At 54.6% G+C, this 22,940-nt stretch overlaps 1 protein-coding gene across 1 annotated transcript; it reads left to right on the forward strand.

The window, feature by feature from the left end:
• The first annotated feature begins 14 nt into the window (after positions 1-14).
• rrp8 (ribosomal RNA processing 8) lies at positions 15-20,506 on the forward strand. Its single transcript, XM_085999858.1, is given in 15 exon segments — positions 15-119; positions 1,613-1,719; positions 4,324-4,416; positions 4,418-4,669; positions 4,671-4,739; positions 4,742-4,894; positions 4,897-4,915; positions 4,918-5,090; positions 5,092-5,178; positions 5,180-5,407; positions 5,409-5,458; positions 8,699-8,828; positions 9,896-10,002; positions 11,054-11,150; positions 16,991-20,506. Coding segments are annotated over 14 exon segments (1,671 nt in total). The 5' UTR covers positions 15-119; positions 1,613-1,620; the 3' UTR covers positions 17,105-20,506.
• Positions 20,507-22,940: the final 2,434 nt, after the last annotated feature.

Below are 22,940 nucleotides of genomic sequence, written 5' to 3' on the forward strand. Positions count from 1 at the left end.
CGGAGGTGGCGCTGTAGGCGGCGGGCTGGAGTTTGGCCTCCGGGGCGGAGGGGGCGCTGTTGGCGGCGGGCTGGAGTCTGTGTCTCGCGGTCGGCAGATTCTCAACATCGGAAAAAAAGGTAAATGAGAGAAAACGTGTGAGTGAGAAAGAGAATTATAATAACAGCCCATGGAGTCGGTGCCGGCTCTCTGTAGAGCGATCCAGTCAGTCCCATTCCCCCGCTCTATCCCCGGAGCCCTGCAAGTTTATTTCCCTCAAGTGCCTATCCAGTCTCCCCTTGAAAACACCGAGTGTCTCCGCCTCCACCGCTTCCGTCGGCAGCGAGTTCCAGGTCCTCACCACTCCCTGCGTAAAAATGTTTTTCCTCACGTCCCCCCTGTATCTCTTGCCCAAAACCTTAAATCTGTGTCCACGAGTCCTTGTACCATCAACTAGTGGGAACAGCCTTTCCCCGTCTAGCCTGTCCAAACCCGTCATAATCTTGTACACCTCGATCAAATCACCCCTCAACCTCCTTTGCTCTAATGAAAACAAATCCAACTTCTCCAACCTGTCCTTGAAGCTAAGATCCCCCCATCCCCGGAACCATTCTGGTAAATCTCCTCTGCACCCTCTCAAGGGCCTTCACATCCTTCCTAAAGTGTGGTGACCAGAACTGGACGCAATACTCCAGTTGTGGCCTAACCAGCGATTTATAAAGGTTCAGCATAACTTCTCTACTTTTGTACTCAATACCTCTATTTATGAAGCCCAAGATCCCATATGCTTTGCTAACCACACTCTCAATATGTCCTGCCACCTTCAGGGACCGATGCACATTAACTCCCAGGTCCCTCTGTCCCTGCACACTCTTTAAAACTGTGCCATTAAGTGTATATTGCCTCTCCCTGTTCCTTCTGACAAAATGCATCACCTCATTTGAAAGAGAAAGAGAGAATGTGTGAGAGAGAGAGAGAGGATGTGAGAGCGGGAATGTGAAAAAAAGAAAGTCTTGCATTTCTATAGCATCTTTCATGACCACCGGACATCTCAAAGCGCTTTACAGCCAATTAAGTACTTTTTTGGGAGAGAGAGAGAGGGAATGTGTGTAGAGAGGGGGAATGTGAGAGAGAAGGAATGTGAGAGAGAGAGAGAGAGAGACTGGGGAGAGAAAGAGAGAGACTCGGAGAGAGAGCGACTGGGGGAGAGAGAGAGAGAGAGCGACTGGGGGAGAGAGAGAGAGAGAGACTGGGGGAGAGAGGGAGAGAGACTGGGGGAGAGACGGGGGAGAGAGAGACTGGGGGGGGAGAGACGGGGGAGAGAGAGAATGTGAGAGAGAGACTGGGGCGGGAGAGAGAGACACTGGAGGAGGGGGAGAGAGAGAGACTGGGGGAGAGAGAGAGAGACTGGGGGAGAGAGAGACTGGGGGAGAGAGAGAGAGAGACTGGGGTAGAGAGAGACCGGGGGAGAGAGAGCGAGAGACTGGGGGGGAGAGAGAGAGACTGGGGGGGAGAGAGAGAGACTGGGGGGGAGAGAGAGAGAGACTGAGGGAGAGAGAGAGAGAGACTGTGTAGATGTTACTGGCAGTGCGGCTCTACCCCTGTCACCAATCACCCTGTTTCCCTGCTTCAGGTGGAGAGATGTTTGCTGAGGAGGATTGGAACGACGATGGCGAGGCCAGGGCTCTGAGTAAAGCGGTCTTTCACAAGGTGGCGTCTTCACACTGCATCGCTAACCTGGTGAGTAACACAAGCAATTCAGGCACCAGCATAAGTCCCACAACCCTCCGAGATCTCTGCGCTCCTCCAATTCCTGCCTCTTGCGCATCCCCGATTATAATCGCTCCACCATTGGCGGCCATGCCTTCAGCTGCCTGGGCCTCAAGCTCTGGAATTCCCTCCCTAAACCTCTCCACCTCTCTTGTTTTAAGACGCTCCTTAAAACCGACCTCTTTGACCAAGCTTTTGGTCACCTGCCCTAATATCTCCTTATGTGGCTCGGTGTCAAATTTTGTCTGATCATGCTCCTGTGAATCGCCTTGGGATGTTTTATTGCACTAAAGGCATTGTTGTTGAGTGATGGCAGTCACTGTTAATCTGATCTCTTCCCCAGTGCTGCATCGTAGCGTAGCTCCAACAGGCTGTCACAGACTGGCCGCGATCCCATGCACTGAGAGTGCCCCGTGCTCTCTCCCAGGACGGAGGCTGAGGGGCAGCTGGGTCTGGAGGGGGCTCTCCCCTGGGCACGGGCCCTTCCTGTGGGTCGGATGTCAGGAGACCCGAGGACAACAAGAATAACAACTTGTATTTATATACTGCCCTTAAGGTAGTAAAACGTCCCAAGGCGCTGCACAGGAGTATTTTAAGACACAAAATTTGACACCGATCCACATAAGGATAAACTAGGGCAGGTGACCAAAAGCTTGATCAAAGAGGTAGGTTTTAAGGAGCGTCTTAAAGGAGGAAAGAGAGGTAGCGAGGCGGAGAGGTTTAGGGAGGGAATTCCAGAGCTTAGGGCCCAGGCAGCTGAAGGCACGGCCATCAATGGTTGAGCGATTATAATCAGCGATGCTCAAGAGGGCAGAATTAGAGGAGCGCAGATATCTCGGGGGGTTGTGGGGCTGAAGGAGATTGCAGAGATGGGAGGGGTGAGGCCATGGAGGGATTTGAAAAGAAGGATGAGAATTTTGAAATCGAGGCGCTGCTTAACCAGGAGCCAATGTAGGTCAGCGAGCACAGGGGGAGATGGGTGAACGGGACTTGGTGCGAGTTAGGACACGGGCAGCCGAGTTTTGGATGACCTCAAGTTTACGTAGGGTAGAATGTGGGAGGCCAGCCAGGAGCGCGTTGGAATAGTCAAGTCTAGAGGTAACAAAGGCATGGATGAGGGTTTCAGCAGCGGATGAGCTGAGGCAAGGGCGGAGACAAGCGATGTTACGGAGGTGGAAATAGGCGGTCTTTGTTATGCTGCGGATATGTGGTCGGAAGCTCATTTCAGGGTCAAATATGACACCAAGATTGCGAACAGTGTGGTTCAGCCTCAGACAGATGTTAGGGAGAGGGATGGAGTCAGTGGCTCGGGAACGGAGTTTGTGGCGGGGCCGAAAACAATGGCTTCAGTCTTCCCAATATTTAATTGGAGAAAACGGACAGACAAGAACGGGAACCTTGTGTCAGGAGAAATGGTCACTTGGATCAGGAGGAGTCCATTCAGCTCCTCGAGCCTGGACCGCAACTCAATCTGTCCCTCGATACACTTACCCAACAAAATCCATCAATCTCAGTCTTGAAAGCTCCAATTGACCCCCAGCCTCAACAGCCTTTTTGGGGGAGCGAGTTCCAGATTTCCCCCACCCTTTGTGTGAAGAAGTGCTTCCTGACATCACCCCTGACCGGCCTGGCTCTAATTTTAAGGTTCTGCCCCCTTGTTCTGGACTCCCCCCACCAGAGGAAATAGTTTCTCTCTATCGACCCGATCAACTCCTTTAATCATCTTAAACACCTCGATCAGATCACCCCTTAATCTTCTAAACTCGAGGGAATACAAGCCCAGTCTGTGCAACCTGTCCTCGGAATTTAACCCTTTCAGCCCCGGTATCATTCTGGTGAATCTGCGCTGCTCCCCCTCCGAGGCCGAGATATCCTTCCTGAGGGGCAGTGAGGTACCAAAGGACACTGCCTGTGCTTGAAGTATGTGAGTAATTGGGGACACGATGTGTGGGGAGTGCAGCGTGCTCGGGAGGAACAGTTGACTTTGGACCTCTGCTTCCCAAAGCTCTCCACCACTGGGCTTTTCCTCGCCTCGTGCCTGGGCTTGTTGTAGACTCATTGACAGAGATTGATCGCTGTGATTAGTCAACAACTCTAAGGATAAGGGGTAAGCCATTTAGGACAGAGATGAGGAGGAATTTCTTCACCCAGAGAGTGGCGAACCTGTGGAATTCACTACCACAGAAGGCAGTAGAGGCCAATTCATTTCATTAAATATATTCAAGAAGGAGTTGGATATATTTCTTAAGGCGAAAGGGATCAAGGGATATGGGGAGAAAGCAGGAACAGGGTACTGAATTTGGATGATCAGCCATGATCTCATTGAATGGCGGAGCAGGCTCGAGGGGCCGAATGGCCTACTCCTGCTCCTATCTTCTATGTTTCTCTGTGACTCCAGCATCATCGTATCTGTGACTCCCCAGGACAGTAGAGGGCGAACTAGATGGAGCCTTGTCTTTTATGGTCCAGCAATCCCTCGGTTCCTGCGGAGCAGAGAGTGCCGGGATCTGTATCCCGGTGAGAATTGGCACGTTGAGGAGGGGAGACACTGACAGTAACTCTCGTTATTCCTAGAATGTCCAGACACCGGGCGGGAAGAAGAAGCAGAAGCTTCTGCAAACCCTGCGGAACCTCTGTGCGGTAGGAGCGCCTGACTGGAGCCCGGGAGGGAGAGGAATCCAACCTCGAGCGCAGCGCGGCAAAGAAAACTGGCAAAAAACCCAAGAGGAAAAAGAAGAGGAATCGGGGAAAGAAGGAGGGCGAGGAGACGGTGAGTGCGAGCCCGTACCGAGAGGACATGGCGACGGGAAGTGGAGCCCCCGTAAACTCGCTGTCGGGTCAGCCTGACGAAGGGAAGGAAAACCAGAGCAGAGCGGCGATCGGTACCGAGGCCGGGCACTTGCAGGCTGGCGGCAACGAAGGTGGGGGAAGGAAGCTCGGCTCCTCGCCACAAGGTGCTGAAGGCAGGCGGCCTGGGAGGCACCCTTGGGACAGGGTAACGCTGAACCGCAAGCAGCGGAGAAACAGAATGAAAAACAAACAGAGGAACAAAAACAAGTTCAGACCCACAGAAACCCTCCCAGCAGAGAGCGGGGGCGCGGCGGAGGAGAGGAGTGAAGGTGACAGCACCCCGAGAAAAATCAGGAGCCTGAACGAGAGGAAGATAAAGTGCCGCAGACAGACATGAAACTAAAATTAAAAGAAGGAAGGGAAGGGGGGAAGAGGGGAATGAACCAGCGGAGAGGACAGTCTCGCAGACCAGCACTGAAAATACGATCAACAGCAACAAGAGAGCGAGGGATCAGAACCAAAAGAGCGAGACTGGGTTGGACTGTAAAAAGGACCAGGAGGAAAGGACCAGGTGAAGGGACGCTGATCCCGGGGCGCAGGGGCTGCATCCCAGGGCAACCTGGTCCGCTGGCCAGAGCCCCCCCCGCCCACTGCGGGGGTAAACAGCACAGAATCGGGGCTCCCCAGCCCGTCCCTGGACCGCTCGGCAGCTCTGAGAAGCAAGATGGAAGAGCGGCTGAAATCTGCCCGCTTCCGCTACATCAACGAGCAGCTGTACACCTCGAGCAGCGCCGAGGCCAGGGAGCTCTTCACAAAGGACAGGAACGCCTTCGAGCTTTACCACCGAGGCTTCGCGGCACAGATAGAAGCGCTGGCCCGAAAACCCGGTGAACCGCATCATCCAGTACATCAGAAACAGGTCCGTTAACAGAGGGGCGGGGCGGGGCGAGGAGGGGGCGGGATGAGGTGGGGGAGGGGCAGGATGAGGTGGGGGGCGGGCGGGATGAGGTGGGGCTGGAGTGGGGGTGGGGCGAGAGGGGGCTGGAGTGGGAGCGGGGCGAGGTGTGGGGGGCGAGGAGGGGCTGGAGTGGGGGCGGGGCGAGGAGGGGGCTGGAGTGGGGGCGGGGCGAGGAGGGGGCTGGAGTGGGGCGGGGCGAGGAGGGGGCTGAGTGGGGGTGGGGCGAGGAGGGGGCGGGCGAGGAAGGGGCTGGAGTGGGGGCGGGGCGAGGAGGGGGCTGGAGTGGGGCGGGGCGAGGAGGGGGCTGGAGTGGGGGCGGGGCGAGGAGGGGGCGGGGCGAGGAGGGGGCTGGAGTGGGGGCGGGGCGAGGAGGGGGCTGGAGTGGGGGGCGGGGCGAGGAGGGGGCTGGGCGAGGAGGGGGCTGGAGTGGGGGCGGGGCGAGGAGGGGGCTGGAGTGGGGCGGGGCGAGGAGGGGGGCTGGAGTGGGGGCGGGCGAGGGGGCTGGAGTGGGGGGCGGGGCGAGGAGGGGGCTGGAGTGGGGGCGGGGCGAGGAGGGGGCTGGAAATCAGTGATGAAATTCAGCGAGTTGAACTGAGCCACCAATCGTGGAGGACGGTCGATGAGCTGAGGGATGTGGAATCGGTTCCCAGGGGAAGCGGAAGTGTTAATGGAGTCCGCCGGGCAGAATTAGAAGGGGGGGGGTGGGGATGTGGTGGGACGGGGGGGTTGGGATGTGGTGGGACGGTGGGATTGGGATGTGGTGGGTCGGGGGGGTTGGGATGTGGTGGGGACGGGGGGTTGGGATGTGGTGGGACGGGGGGGTGGGGATGTGGTGGGACGGGGGGGGGGGGATGTGGGTGGGACGGGGGGTGGGGATGTGGTGGGACGGGGGGTGGGATGTGGTGGGACGGGGGTGGGATGTGGTGGGACGGGGGGGTGGGGATGTGGTGGGACGGGGGGTTGGATTGTGGGACGGGGGGGTGGGGGATGTGGTGGGACGGGGGGTGGGGATGTGGTGGGACGGGGGGGTGGGGATGTGGTGGGACGGGGGGGTGGGGATGTGGTGGGACGGGGGGGTTGGGATTGGTGGACGGGGGGGTGGGGATGTGGTGGGACGGGGGTGGGGATGTGGTGGGGGGGGAACGGGGGGGGTGGGGATGTGGTGGGACGGGGGTGGGATGTGGTGGGACGGGGGGATTGGGATGTGGTGGGACGGGGGGTTGGGATGTGGTGGGACGGGGGGGTTGGGATGTGGTGGGACGGTGGGATTGGGATGTGGTGGGACGGGGGGATTGGGATGTGGTGGGACGGGGGGGTTGGGATGTGGTGGGTCGGGGGGATTGGGATGTGGTGGGAACGGGGGGATTGGGATGTGGTGGGTCGGGGGGATTGGGATGTGGTGGGACGGGGGGGTTGGGATGTGGTGGTCGGGGGGATTTGGGATTGGGGTGGACGGGGGGGATTGGGATGTGGTGGGACGGGGGGGTGGGGATGTGGTGGGACGGTGGGGGTTGGGATGTGGTGGGACGGGGGGGTGGGGATGTGGTGGGACGGGGGGGTGGGGATGTGGTGGGACGGTGGGGTTGGGATGTGGTGGGACGGGGGGGTGGGGATGTGGTGGACGGGGGGTGGGGATGTGGTGGGACGGTGGGGTTGTGGATGTGGTGGACGGCGGGGTGGGGATGTGGTGGGACGGGGGGGTGGGGATGTGGTGGGACGGGGGGATTGGGATGTGGTGGGTCGGGGGATTGGGATGTGGTGGGACGGGGGGGTTGGGATGTGGTGGGTCGGGGGGATTGGGATGTGGTGGACGGTGGGGTTGGGATGTGGTGGGTCGGGGGGTTGGGATGTGGTGGGACGGTGGGTTGGGATGTGGTGGGACGGTGGGGTTGGGATGTGGTGGGACGGTGGGGTTGGGATGTGGTGGGACGGGGGGGTGGGGATGTGGTGGGACGGGGGGGTTGGGATGTGGTGGGACGGTGGGGTTGGGATGTGGTGGGACGGGGGGTGGGGATGTGGTGGGACGGGGGGTTGGGATGTGGTGGGACGGTGGGGTTGGATGTGGTGGACGGGGGGGTGGGGATGTGGGTGGACGGGGGGGGTTGGGATGTGGTGGGACGGTGGGTTGGATGTGGTGGGACGGGGGGTTGGATGTGGTGGAACGGTGGGGTTGGGATGTGGTGGGACGGGGGGGTGGGGATGTGGTGGGACGGGGGGGTTGGGATGTGGTGGGACGGTGGGGTTGGGATGTGGTGGGACGGGGGGTTGGGATGTGGTGGGTCGGGGGGGTTGGGATGTGGTGGGACGGGGGGGTTGGGATGTGGTGGGACGGTGGGGTTGGATGTGGTGGGACGGGGGGGTTGGGATGTGGTGGGACGGTGGGGTTGGGATGTGTGGGATGGGGGGGTTGGGATGTGGTGGGACGGGGGGGTTGGGATGTGGTGGGACGGGGGGTTGGGATGTGGTGGGACGGGGGGGTTGGGATGTGGTGGGACGGGGGGGTTGGGATGTGGTGGGTCGGGGGGGTTGGGATGTGGTGGGACGGTGGGGTTGGGATGTGGTGGGACGGTGGGGTTGGGATGTGGTGGGACGGGGGGTTGGGATGTGGTGGGTCGGGGGGGTTGGGATGTGGTGGGACGGTGGGGTTGGGGATGTGGTGGGACGGGGGGGTTGGGATGTGGTGGGTCGGGGGGATTTACCCAGCTCCTGTGCTGCTGTCCATGTATTCATTGTTTATGTGTCCAGGCAGTGAGCTAGTCAGTGGTGGGTCGGGGGAAAGGACATCTCAGTCCTGCCTGTACCAGCAGAGGTGATGGATCGCGATCAGATGCAGGAGCCCCGTGGTTTTCCACCCGAGCCCCACCTGAACTCAGCACGGAGCAAGGATGGAATCTGAGACATTCGATCTGTTTCGCTCAGTCCGATGGGTGTGCACCCCCGCAGCCACTGGGGAGCAGCGTGAAGGGCTTTAACCAGGATTTGATTATCTCCCGTAGATACTGACGGACTGAATCATTTCACAACCAGGCAGGAGGTGGGGGTACAGACCATTGGCCGAGCGCTCAGCGCCTGTGAAACCATTCGCTCCGCACTTTCAGGAGCGGAAAAGAGTAAATTGTTGAGAAAATAGTTCTTTGCGCGGATTTGGGGACAGTCCAGCTGACCTCTAACCCCCCCCCCCCCATCCTTTCCCGTTCACAGGCCGTCCTCTGCCGTTGTGGCTGATTTTGGGTGCGGTGATTGTAAACTCGCTCGGAACGTCCGCAACAAGGTTTACTCCTTCGATCTGGCGGCGCTGAATGAACATGTGACTGTGTGTGACATGGCGGAGGTAAGTATTGGTGGTGTCAGTGTCTGCTCGTCTCGGCCCCACACCCCACCCGCACACCCCCCCCACACCCCGTCCTCCTCTTCCCCCACCTCCCCCACACCCCCTTCCCCCACCTCCCCCACACCCCGTCCCCCACACCCCCCCCCCACACCACCCCGCCCCCCCCCCCCCCACACCACCCGCCCCCACCTCCCCCACACCCCGCCCGCACCTCCCCCACACCCCGCCCGCACCTCCCCCACACCCCGCCCGCACCTCCCCCACACCCCGCCCGCACCTCTCCCCTCGGACACGGGATCTCCCCCAGACCCCGTCCACCTCTCCCCTCCGACACGGGATCTCCCCCAGACCCCGTCCACCTCTCCCCTCGGACACAGGCTGTGCCAGACCCCGTCCACCCAGGAGAAATGCCCTAGGGTCTCCGCTATCCCTCCTTCAGTGATCTTAGCCCTACATCCCTGCTCCCCTCGCGCCTTTATTCCGTGTTTTCCGCTTGGCCAATCCCAGTTTGTTGCCAATTCCCGTCTCCCTCGGTCCCAGTTTGTTCCTGATTCCCCTCTCCCTCCGGTCCTGGTCTGGGCTATAGGACGAGTGTCCAGTGCCTGACCCAAGCGCCCGCTCGTTGTGTGAGCCAAGACGTTGAGTGCCGATGGGCTATTCAACTGTGGGGGCTTTGCAGCATAACCCCGGTCCGATCCTCCCACGGTCTCCACCCACACACATCTCCTGGGAGTGAGCAGCAATAGTAACCCTGGCTGTTTATCTGCCTGCACCCTTGCTCAGGGTTCTGAGGTGAATTGTAACGCACTCCCACTCGCACCCCAGATAACTCCGCACAGACTGACTGGCTCTCCCACTCCCCGGGGCTCAGTCCCACACCGGGCGGTGCTCCCCGGGGCTCAGTCCCACACCGGGCGGTGCTCCCCGGGGCTCAGTCCCACACCGGGCAGTTCATATTTTCACCGAGTGATGAAAGGAGTCTCTGGGTTGTGTGACTGCAGGAAGTGATATTCTCAGGAAGTGAACCTCCTTTTGCCCTCTTGCTGTGTCTGCTTGCGCCCCTCTAGGTTCCTCTGCCTGCTGAGTCGGTCGATATCGTGGTCTTCTGTCTTGCACTGATGGGCACCAATCTTCTGGATTTTCTGGCAGAGGCCAGTCGGGTCCTCAGACCGGGGTAAGAGGTGTTCGTCACATTATTAACAGTCTATTTCACTTAATGCCCACTTTGCTTGGAGTCACCTGTACCTTCCCAGCCCCTCTCCCTGTGACCCTCTCATCCACACCTAAAGAAAGAAACACTTGCATTTAAGCTGTGCCTTTCACAACCTCGGGACGTCCCAAAGGCTTTCCAGCCAGTGAAGTACTTTGTTGTAGTGTAGGGAATTGCCTGGGTTCAGTGTAGCTGTGGCAGAGACCCACGACCAGGTTGCCCTCAGTTAGTGAATGGTGCTCCGGATGGGGAGTACAGTGGGGGTGGAAGCTGCCCCAGGGAGGAGAAACCAGTAACATCGCTTCAGCACTGGTGGGAGATACTGAGCACGGCAGCGGGGGACGGGCGGGGAACGAGGACAGCTTTTCTCATTGCAATCTGCAGCAACCCAGGGAATCGAATTCACCAAGCAACCACGGGGAAAACTACCAAGAGGACACGTTTCTTCCCAACGGACTGTGATGGTCATTTATCCCAACTCCCTCCCTGGGAAGTGATGCAGCCGGGCGGGGAAAGGGCTGGAGACGGACAGGCCTGCAATCTAGAACCTGCCAATCCCGAGCAGCTCCCCACACTGTCCCCCGGGCCACTCGGCGGAGGCCGGCAGACAACGTTCCCGCTGATTTATTTTTGGGCTGCGCAGCCCCTTCAATTTTCGCACATGCACAGTTATTTAAATTGGAAAGTCTATGAGCGGCCAGTGTCTCTGGAGGGTGGGGGTGTCTCGGGGGGGGCAGGGGTTGTGTCTCGGGGGGAGGGTTGTGTCTCGGGGGGAGGGTTGTGTCTCGGGTGGGGGGGTTGTGTCTCGGGGGGAGGGTTGTGTCTCGGGGGGAGGGTTGTGTCTCGGGGGGAGGGTTGTGTCTCGGGTGGGGGGGTTGTGTCTCGGGTGGGGGGGGTTGTGTCTCGGGGGGAGGGTTGTGTCTCGGGGGGGCGGTTCTGTCTCGGGGGGGGGTCGTGTGATGCCGCGGCGGGCTGAGAGTTGGTGTGCGAATTCTCTTTTGTCGCTGTTTGCCAGGGGGATTCTGAAGATTGCTGAAGTGGCCAGCAGATTTGGAGATGTTCGCAGTTTCACCAATGTCCTGGGATCGCTCGGCTTCAAGCTGATTTCAAAGGTAATGTTTAAAACGACAGTTTATTTTCTTTTGTGGGAGTGGAGTGAAGAAAAGGGAATGAGGGAAGAGGTTGAATGAAGTGGGTGGAGTTGGGATCTTCCCATCAGCGGAGTGGCCCTGAGCGACGGACTGACCCGAGATTGTGTCAATCTGTTGGGGCCGGAAATATTTTAATATAAACTAGCTGACGGCCTGTGGCGATGCTCATGGGACGTCGCGGCCGAGAGTCGGCTTCAGGTTCACTGGAGTTAAAGGTCAGGGATATTGGGACCCAATCCTGACCAGACATTCGATCCGGGGGGGGTCTCCGGGTGGGGGAGGGTCTCCGGGGGGTCTCCAGTCTGGGGGAGGGTCTCCGGGGGGTCTCCAGTCTGGGGGCAGGGGTCTCCGGGGGTCTCTAGTCTCAGGGGAGGGGTCTCCAGGGGGTCTCCAGTCTGGGGGGAAGGGTCTACGGGGGTCTCCAGTCTGGGGCGAGGGTCTCCAGGGGTCTCCAGTCTGGGGGGAGGGATCTCTGGGGGGTAGGAGTCTCCAGGGGGTCTCCGGTCTGGGGGGTGGGCAACACCAAAAAATCGTACAGATGGGCCAAAAACGACACGGAAAAATACCAGAAAACAATTAGCAATGCATCAACTCAAGCTCTCTTAGACACCTTTCTGGATAACATATACACTCACAATAAAGAAGGCGTAAACCGGGCAGTTAGTAAACTAAACAATATTTTTGATAATTTGGCAACAAATGCAAACTTGAAAGCTCGCAAGAACAAACCCAAAACAAAAAACTATGAAAAATGGTTTGACCATGATTGCCATAACATGAGGAAAAAACTTAGAAAACTATCAAACCAAAAACACAGACATCCAGAAAACGAGGAATTACGCCTTACTTATTGTCAGACGCTAACACAATACAGAAACACACTCAGGACCAAAAAAGAGCAATTTATTAAGAATACACTCAGCTCCATGGAGGAATCCATTGAGTCGAATTGTTTCTGGGACAACTTGAAAACACTACACAAAAAACAACACGACGATTTGTCCATTCAAAATGGGGACACATGGGTAAACCACTTTGAAAAATTATACCAGAAAAACACACTAGGACCAGAGCAACACCAAATACGCAAAAAACTTGAAAAGCTTGAAATGGCCATAAAAGATAACCAAAACCCGCTAGACGCCATAATAACAGAAAAAGAACTTCTTGAAAAACTCAAGGACCTGCGACCAGGAAAAGCTTGCGGGACAGACGGCATACTAAACGAGATGATTAAACACGCAGACGACAAACTGAAACTGGCTATCCTAAAACTCTTCAACTTGGTTCTGAGTGTCGGTTATTTCCCTGACATCTGGAACAAAGGACTCATAACACCCATATACAAAAGTGGGGACAAAATCGACCCAAACAACTATCGAGGCATCTGTGTAAACAGTAACCTGGGGAAGGTATTCTGTAGCATCATAAACAAAAGACTTATAAACTTCCTTGAAGAGCACAATGTCTTGAGTAAAAGCCAAATTGGATTCCTGCCAAACTATAGAACATCCGATCATATCTTCACCCTACAGACCCTAATTGACAAACACGTTCACCATAACAAAAGCAAAATCTACGCATGCTTTGTAGATTTCCAGAAGGCTTTCGACTCCATCTGGCATGACGGTTTATTCCTGAAACTTATCGAAAGCGGGGTAGGAGGGAAAACATATGATGTAATTAAATCAATGTATACAAACAATAAATGTGCAGTTAAAATTGGAGACAAACAAACAAAATACTTCCCACAGGGGCGGGGGGGTGACGCAGGGCTCGCCAATCTCACCGACACTCTTTAATATTTACATTAATGGATTGGCAAAACTACTTGAACAATCTACAGCACCCGGCCTCACCCTATATGAATCCAAGGTTAAATTCCTCCTCTATGCCGACGACCTGGTTCTGCTGTCACCAACTAAGGAGGGTCTACAGCAGAACCTGGACCTGCTGGAGTCGTACTGCCAGACTTGGGCCCTGACAATAAATCCCCAAAAAACCAAAGTCCTTGTGTTCCAGCAAAGATCCAAACAACATGGACCCACAATAAATTTCACAGTAGGAACAACCAAAATTGAACAAACCACTCACTACACATACTTGGGCTTAAAAATCAGTTCTACGGGAAACTTCAAACTGGCTGTGAATGAACTGAAAGAGAAAGCAAGAAGGGCTTTCTATGCCATCAAAAAATCAATCCAAATAGAAATCCCAATTAGCATTTGGCTCAAAATTTTCAAATCAGTAATTGAACCAATTGCACTCTATGGCAGTGAGGTCTGGGGACCACTAACACAACAAGATTTTGCAAAATGGGACAAACACCCAATTGAGATCCTACATGCGGAATTCTGTAAAAGTATCCTCCGGACTCAAAGGAAAACAGTAAACAACGCATGCAGGGCGGAACTAGGCCAATACCCATTAATAATCACTATCCAAAAAAGAGCCACCAAATTTTGGAATCACCTACAAATGAGCAACCCCCAATGCTATCACTACGACGCCCTGAAATGCCAAGAGCTGACCATAAAGAAGAATACCCTCAGTCAACTAGTCCTGGGACTCAATAAAGTAACTAATAACAATACTAACAATAACCAGCCCCAGGACAGTGACAGGGTAACACAAAGAATTCGACCCAACACAATCGTCGCTAAGCAAAAGGAAAAATATCTGTCATATTGGGCAGAAACAACAAAAACCCAAAGCAAACTCAATTGCTACTTGGCCCTAAACAGACAATACAACATAGCTGATTACCTGACCATGGTAAAGGATAACAAACTGAGAAGAACCTTGACAAGGTACAGACTTAGCGAACATAGCCTAGCGATCGAAAAAGGCAGACACAGGCAGACCAGGCTGCCAAGAGAAGACAGGATATGCTCTCACTGCAGTCAGGGAGTAGTTGAGACAGAGATGCACTTCCTCACAGCCTGTGGAAAATATCAGGGCATCAGAGAGAATTTCTATCAAAAATTCTCACAAATATGCCCTGAATTCAGAAATCTGACTGACAACCAAAAACTCCCATTCCTACTGGGGGAGGAGAGAAGCTGTGTAACACTGGCGGCACACTATGTTACAGCTTGCCATGAACAGAGGGACAACCAGTAAACTAAGACAAGAGTATATATAAACAAGGTGAATGTATATTTATAAACTCAGGGATATACCTGTTTATACACTGTATGAATGGAACCGCGTTTATGTGTTCAACCATAAATGTATTTTGATGCTTTGGCAACATAAGATGTACCTTATCATGCCAATAAAGCGATTTGTATTGTATTGTATTGTCTCCGGGGGTCTCCAGTCTGGGGCGAGGGTCTCCAGGGGTCTCCAGTCTGGGGGGAGGGATCTCTGGGGGGTAGGAGTCTCCAGGGGGTCTCCGGTCTGGGGGGTGGGTCTCCTGGGGGTCTCCAGTCTGGGGGGTGGGTCTCCGGGGGTCTCCAGTCTGGGGGGAGGGATCTCTGGGGGGTAGGAGTCTCCAGGGGGTCTCCGGTCTGGGGGGTGGGTCTCCTGGGGGTCTCCAGTCAGGGAGAATTTCTACCAAAAATTCTCACAAATATGCCCTGATTTCAGAAATCTGAATGACAACCAAAAACTCCCATTCCTACTGGGAGAGGAGAGAAGCTGTATAACACTGGCGGCACGCTATGTTACAGCTTGCCATGAACAGAGAGCCAACCAGTAAACTAAGAAAAGAATATATATAAACAATGCGAATGTATATTTATACACTCAGGGATATACCTGTTTATACACTGTATGAATAGAACTGCGTTTATGTGGTAAACCATAAATGTATTTTGATGCTTTGGCAACATAAGATGTAACTTATCATGCCAATAAAGCGATTTGAATTGTGAATTGTGGGTCTCCGGGGGTCTCCGGTCTGGGGGGAAGGTTCTCCGGGGGTCTCCGGTCTGGGGGGTGGGTCTCCTGGGGGTCTCCAGTCTGGGGGGTGGGTCTCCGGGGGTCTCCAGTCTGGGGGGAAGGTTCTCCGGGGGTCTCCAGTCTGGGGGAGGGTCTCCGGGGGGTCTCCAGTCTGGGGGAGGGTCTCCGGGGGTTTCCAGTCTGGGGGAGGGTCTCCAGGGGTCTCCAGTCTGGGGGGAAGGTTCTCCGGGGGTCTCCGGTCTGGGGGGTGGGTCTCCTGGGGGTCTCCAGTCTGGGGGATGGGTCTCCGGGGGTCTCCAGTCTGGGGGGAAGGGTCTCCGGGGGTCTCCAGTCTGGGGGAGGGTCTCCGGGGGGTCTCCAGTCTGGGGGAGGGTCTCCGGGGGTCTCCAGTCTGGGGGGAAGGGTCTCCGGGGGTCTCCAGTCTGGGGGGAAGGGTCTCCGGGGGTCTCCAGTCTGGGGGGAGGGATCTCTGGGGGGTCTCCAGTCTGGGGGGAAGGGTCTCCGGGGGTCTCCAGTCTGGGGGGAGGGATCTCTGGGGGGTCTCCAGTCTGGGGGGAGGGATCTCTGGGGGGTAGGTGTCTCCGGGGGGTCTCCGGTCTGGGGGGTGGGTCTCCTGGGGGTCTCCAGTCTGGGGGGTGGGTCTCCGGGGGTCTCCGGTCTGGGGGGTGGGTCTCCTGGGGGTCTCCAGTCTGGGGGGAAGGGTCTCCGGGGGTCTCCAGTCTGGGGGGAGGGTCTCCGGGGGGTCTCCAGTCTGGGGGAGGGTCTCCGGGGGGTCTCCAGTCTGGGGGAGTGTCTCCGGGGGGTCTCCAGTCTGGGGGAGGGTCTCCGGGGGGTCTCCAGTCTGGGGGAGGGTCTCCGGGGGGTCTCCAGTCTGGGGGAGGGTCTCCGGGGGTCTCCAGTCTGGGGGGAGGGATCTCTGGGGGGGTAGGAGTCTCCAGGGGGTCTCCGGTCTGGGGGGTGGGTCTCCGGGGGTCTCCAGTCTGGGGGGAGGGATCTCTGGGGGGTAGGAGTCTCCAGGGGGTCTCCGGTCTGGGGGGTGGGTCTCCTGGGGGTCTCCAGTCTGGGGGATGGGTCTCCGGGGATCTCCAGTCTGGGGGGAAGGGTCTCCAGGGGTCTCCAGTCTGGGGGGAGGGATCTCTGGGGGGGTAGGAGTCTCCGGGGGGTCTCCGGTCTGGGGGGTGGGTCTCCGGGGGTCTCCAGTCTGGGGGGAAGGGTCTCCAGGGGTCTCCAGTCTGGGGGGAGGGATCTCTGGGGGGGTAAGGAGTCTCCGGGGGGTCTCCGGTCTGGGGGGTGGGTCTCCGGGGGTCTCCAGTCTGGGGGGAAGGGTCTCCAGGGGTCTCCAGTCTGGGGGGAGGGATCTCTGGGGGGTAGGAGTCTCCAGGGGGTCTCCGGTCTGGGGGGTGGGTCTCCGGGGGTCTCCAGTCTGGGGGGAAGGGTCTCCGGGGGTCTCCAGTCTGGGGGGAGGGGTCTCCAGTCTGGGGGGAGGGATCTCTGGGGGGGAGGAGTCTCCTGGGGGTCTCCGGTCTGGGGGGTGGGTCTCCGGGGGTCTCCAGTCTGGGGGGAGGGATCTCTGGGGGGTAGGAGTCTCCAGGGGGTCTCCGGTCTGGGGGGTGGGTCTCCTGGGGGTCTCCAGTCTGGGGGATGGGTCTCCGGGGATCTCCAGTCTGGGGGGAAGGGTCTCCAGGGGTCTCCAGTCTGGGGGGAGGGATCTCTTGGGGGGGAGGAGTCTCCGGGGGGTCTCCAGTCTGGGGGGAGGGATCTCTTGGGGGGGAGGAGTCTCCGGGGGGTCTCCGGTCCTGTGAGAGGGTCTCGGAGCCCCTGGTGCGTGAGGCGGCTGTGTCAGTATCTCTGTGTTGTGCCGTGTGAACTTTGCTCAGACTCGCTCCTTCCCGCAGGACACGGCGAACAGCTACTTTTACCTGTTTGACTTCAGGAAGAGCCGGTCTCCCCGGGGGAAAGGTGAACTCCCCCAGCTGGAGCTGAAGCCTTGCCTTTACAAAAAGCGCTGAGACCCGCGGGAACGAGCAGACAAAGTGGGAGAGGACCGGCGGCGACTGAATATCGAGGGCAGATGTTACGAGCAAATGAAATGGTGATATTTTTCCCAAGGTGGAGGGAGAGAGCTTCACGGTGGATTTGTGTCACATGTAGAAACTGAACTGTAAAAAAAAATTATCCTGGGTTATTTTACTGCCTTTTTAAAATGTGATTCTTTATTATTAGAAGTTTGTATTGCCTCACAGAGCAGGCTGGCCGCCGGCCGCACACAGTGGACAAGTGATGGTCAGTCTGCGGGTTCAGTTGTGTATACATTTGGAATGAGTAAGTTGACTGGAGTCTGTCCAGCCAATGAATGCAGTTAATCTGACTGTGAATTGCTTGAATGTTTTTACGTTTTGTATTTTTGTAAAAAAAAGAGGTGATGTCAACGAATAGCTAAGTAAAGAGCACTGGGTGAGATAGTGTTGTAATCTCGTCAACTCCAAGCTCCAGAGTCTTTTGGATGAGACGTTAAACCGTCTGCGCTCTTAGGTGGACGTAAAAGATCCCATGGCAGAATTTCGAAGAGCAGGGGGCGTTCTCCCTGGGGCCAATATTTATCCCTCAACCAACATCACTAAAAATCAGATTATCTGGTCATTATCACATTGCTGTTTATGGGAGCTTGCTGTGCGCAAATTGTCTGCCACGTTTCCCACATTACAACAGTGACTACACTTCAAAAATACTTCATTGGCTGTACAGCGCTTTGAGACGTCTGGTGGTCGTGAAAGGCGCTATAGAAAGGCAAGTCTTTTTTCTACACAGCCGGGGTTTCCCTGAAACAGAACAAAGCCTCTCGACTTTCACTGTTGTCTAACGTCTATCTGCACTGCTACAAGATATGGTGGGACGTTCCAGATCCATGAACAGTTTCCATATTACTTTCAGCACAAAGTACTATTAATTTTAATGTTAAACAATCTCTCGTGGTGTTGCTGGCAGATAAAAGTTAAAAAGAAATTAACCCAGCAACTGCAGGAGACAAGGGAGGAAATGATTGGCCCTCAAGTACGACAGTCATTCATAACTGAATCTGCCCACCTGCTGGGCTCAAGTTCCATCTCTTACCTGAGAATGGAATAAAACCAGTGCGTGTAGTGCACGGGTCTTGTCACTCACACTCGCTCTTCAGTCTGTTGCACTTCAAAAATGATAAACAACAATGCCTTTCATGTGGAATCTACAGCGATACTCTCCAGGCAGAAATCTGGAGCGGTCACAGCACGGACAGAGGCCAATCGCCTCAATCAGTCCGTGTCTGGGTTACTCTCCACGCAAGTAAATAGTTCGCGTAGGAGCTTCTGAACTGAGGGAGTTGCTGGACAGTAATAGACCCAGGTCCAGCTAGTTGGCCTTCTACCATCGTGGGAGTCCCACAATACAACGATACTGGAGTTGTTGACCAATCACAGCGATCAATCTCCATCAATGAGTCCACAACAGACCCAGACATGAGGCGAGGAAAACCCCCAGTGGTGGAGAGCTTTGGGAACCAGAGGTCCAAAGTCACCTCTTCCTCCCGAGCACGCGACACCCCACGTCATGTCACCAATTACTTACACACTCTGTCCCAAACTGTTATTTTCTGAAAGTATTAATTCTAATTTACCTGCCCTGTTTCCATATCCCTTCAACCTCTTTTCTTTCATCCAGCTATCCAATCTAATTTTGCATGTTCTTAGAATCGTGGAATGATACAGCACAGGAGGCCTTTTGCCCCATCATGTCTGTGCCGACTCTTTTGTAGAGCGATCCCGTTCATCCTCGTTCCTGCTCTTATGGCACTGGGGAATGATGCATTGGCAGCACTGGGGAATGATCCTGGGCATTGGCAATACTGGGGAATGATCCTGGGCATTGGCAGCACTGGGGAATGATCCTGGGCATTGGCAATACTGGGGAATGATCCTGGGCATTGGCAGCACTGGGGAATGATCCTGGGCATTGGCAGTATTGGGGAATGATCCTGGGCATTGGCAGCACTGGGGAATGATCCTGGGCATTGGCAATACTGGGGAATGATCCTGGGTATTAACAATACTGGGGAATGATCCTGGGCATTGGCAGCACTGGGGAATGAATCTTGGCATTTGTCACACTGCGGGGTTGAGCCTGGTCTCTGGAAACACTGGGGATGATCCTGGTCTTTGGAAACACTGGGGAATGATCCTGGTCTCTGGAAACATTGGGGAATGACCTTGGGCTAACTAGCAGAAGATAGAAACCATGAGGAAGGCAACAGGAAACTACCTCAGCTAGTCTTCCCCAGTAAGTGGCTCAAGAATCTGGTACATAACATAAGAATATAGAACATAAGAAGTAGGAGCAGGAGTAGGCCATACGGCCTTCGGGCCTGCTCCGCCATTCAATAGGATCATGGCTGATCCAAATCTAGACTCACGTTCACTTCCCTGCCCTCTCCCCGTAACCCCTAATTCCCTTATCTGTTAGGAAACTATCTCCATTTTAAATTTATTTAATGTTGCAGCTTCCACAACTCTCTGAGGTAGCAAATTCCATAGATTTACTACTCTCTGAGTGAAGAAGTTTCTCCTCATCTCAGTGTGAGATTCGAGTTAAGATCTGCCCTTGGGCAGAACACAATGTCCAGATGGACATCACTTTCCAAAGTGACACTTGGTGAAAATCCTCCCTCAGGTAAATGGGGGAAGCAGTCCTGAGACATCACTACATGGACCAATCAGATCTCAGTCACACTCACTCAAGGCTCCTTATTTACGAGTTGACGAGATGAAAGTTCGAAATGAAAACATCGAACAAGTAATAAATTACAATTTTTTAATTGTTACATGAAACAGATTTTTACAGTGAAGAATTTCTCAAGTTTGCAATCTGTACATGAAGTATGAAATGTAACAACAAAGATGTTTAAAATGCCACATTTTTTTTCATGGAGTGGGCGATATATTGAATGTCCTCATATTTTACCATCTGTAATGAGACAGCATCTAAAATGGGGCGGAGGGAACATGGGAGGAGGAGAGCTTGGGTTCAGCGTCTTTGAATTCAGTGCCCTACAGGAGCTGCCTGCGCCCCCTGGCGTCGCCTTCCCCCCCTACCCCTGTGCCCCTGCCCCCTACTACCCCCACCACCTACCCCCCCACCCTCTATGTGCCCCCTACCCCCCACCCTTACTACCCCCTGTGCCCCACCTACCCCCCACCCCTACTACCCCCGTCCCATGCCCCCTACCCCCCATAGAGGCCTAATTCTGTACCACCCAGGTGTTTGTCTCCAGTCAGCAGCAGTCTGTTCCGTTAGCCTCGGGGAAGAATTCATCTGCAGCATTTTGTTTGTCCATTAACAAAATAAGTAAACGGTTAGTGTTATGTTTAGAATGTTTTAAATAGCTTTTATGTTGTGATTTATTTCTCCTCCTCTCCCTCTTTTTCGGTTTGTTTTCTCTTTTATTTTGTAGTTTTCTTTCTTTCTCATCTTTTTTTCATATATTTTCTATTTCCTACCAACCTAATCCTTTCCTTGCTCTCATTTTTCTAATGACTGTTTTAGTCACTATGAAATTTTTCTATTATATTTTTCTCTCCCCTTCTGATTATTTTTATTTTTTATGGAGCTTTACCTCCGCAGAACAACTTTTCTCGTTCTTATTTTCTATTTCCCTGCTTCACTCCTTCTCATCCTACTCTCCTACTTAGTTTTTCCTTCCCCCATTTTTTATTTAGCCTTCTCCCCGAATCTGTGTCAACATGCAGCAAGACCTGGACAATATTCAGGCTTGGGCTGACAAGTGGCAGGTAACATCTGTGCCACACAAGTGCCAGGCAATGACCATCTCCAGCAAGACAGAGTCTAACCACCTCCCCATGACATTCAATGGCATTACCATCACCGAATCCCTCACCATCAACATCCTGGGGATCACCATTGACTAGAAACTTAACTAGACCAACCACATAAATACTGTGGCTACAAGAGCAGGTCAGAGGCTGGGTATTCTGCAGTGATTGACTCACCTCCTGACTCCCCGAAGCCTTTCCACCACTGACAAAGCAGAAGTCAGGAGTGTGATGGAATATTCCCCACTTGCCTGGATGGTTAGAGCTCCAACAACACTCAAGAAGCTCCACACAATCCAGGAGAAAGCAGTCCACTTGATCAGCACCATATCCACGACCTTAACCATTAGCTCCCGCAACCACCGACGCACTGTGGCTGCTCGGGCACAGAATGTAATCTGGGTGGGGGACTTCATTGTCCATCACCAAGGTGGTTCGGTAGTGGCTCTTGTTTGTTCTCTCACCACCTACCCAGTCTGGCAGCTATGTCCTTCAGGAGTCGGCCAGCTCGGTCAATGGTGGTACTCCCGAGCCACTGAGGACACCCCTTCATTCTGTTGTGTGGCACTACCACCGTGCTAAATATGATAGATTAAGAACAGATCTAGCATCTCAAAACTGGGCATCCATGAGGCGCTGTGGGCCATCAGCAACAACAGAATTGTATTCCACCACAATCTAACCTCATGGGCTGGCATAACCCTCACTCTACCGTTACCATCAAACCAACCCTGCTTTAATGAGGAGTGTTGAGGATGCCAGGAGCTGCACCAGGTGTAACTGAAAAAATCAGATACCAACTTAGTGAAGCTACAACACAGGACTATATACATATGGAGGCAGCATGCTGTAGACAGCTGAGCGATCCCACACCCAACGGATTGTATCAAAGCTCTGCAGTCCTGCCACATCTAGTCATGAATGGTGATGGACAATTAAACAACTAACAGGAGGTGGAGGCTCCATGAACATCCCCATTCTCGATGATGGTGGAGCCCAGCACGCGAGTGCAAAAGACAAGGCTGAAGTGCCGAGTGAATGATCCATCTCGGCCTCCTCCTGAGGTCTCCATCATCACATGCCAGTCTTCAGCCAATTCGATTCATTCCACGTGATAGCAAGAAACGGCTGAGTGTACTGCACACAGCAAAGGCTGTGGGCCCCGACAACATCCTGGCTGTTGTGCTGAAGACTTGTGCTCCAGAACTAGTCACACCTCAAGCTAAGCTGTTCCAGTACAGCTATGCCTGCCTGCAACAAGACCTGGACGACGTTCAGGCTTGGGCTGATAAGTGACAGGTAACATTCGCGCCACACAAGTGCCAGGCAATGACTATCTCCAACAAGTGGGAGTCTAACCACCTCCCCTTGACATTCCACGGCATTACCATTGCCTAATAATAATAATCAACTTTATTGTCATTGTTAGTGCACAAGTGCAGTACAACGAAATGTAGGCTTGCGGCTCCCGAGAGTGTACATTTAGATTAAGACATTTAAACATTCAACATTCATTTGGCTTGTAATACATTAACATAAACATAATAAAGTGCATTGGCAGATGTGCAGGCTTTAGAGTTTATTTGTGGAGTTCAGTAGGATGACAGCCCTGGGAAAGAAGCTGTTCCTAAACATAACTGCACCAGCCACATAAATACTGTGACTACAAGAGCAGGTCAGAGGCTGGGTATTCTGCGGCGAGTGTCTCACCTCCTGACTCCCCAAAGCCTTTCCACCGTTTACAAGGCACAAGTAAGGAGTGTGATGGAATATTCTCCACTTGCCTGGATGAGTGCAGCTCCAACAACACTCAAGAAGCTTGACACCATCCAGGACAAAGCAGCCCGCTTGATTGGCACCTCATCCACCACCTTAAACATTCACTCCCTCCACCACCGGCGCACCGTGGCTGCAGTGTGTACCATCTACAAGATGTACTGCAGCAACTCGCCAAGGCTTCTTCGGCAGCATCTCCCAAACCCAC

The sequence above is a fragment of the Somniosus microcephalus genome, chromosome 10 (genome assembly GCF_052327205.1).
Source record: "Somniosus microcephalus isolate GS21.2 chromosome 10, FLI_Smic_1.0, whole genome shotgun sequence".
Taxonomy (NCBI): domain Eukaryota; kingdom Metazoa; phylum Chordata; class Chondrichthyes; order Squaliformes; family Somniosidae; genus Somniosus; species Somniosus microcephalus.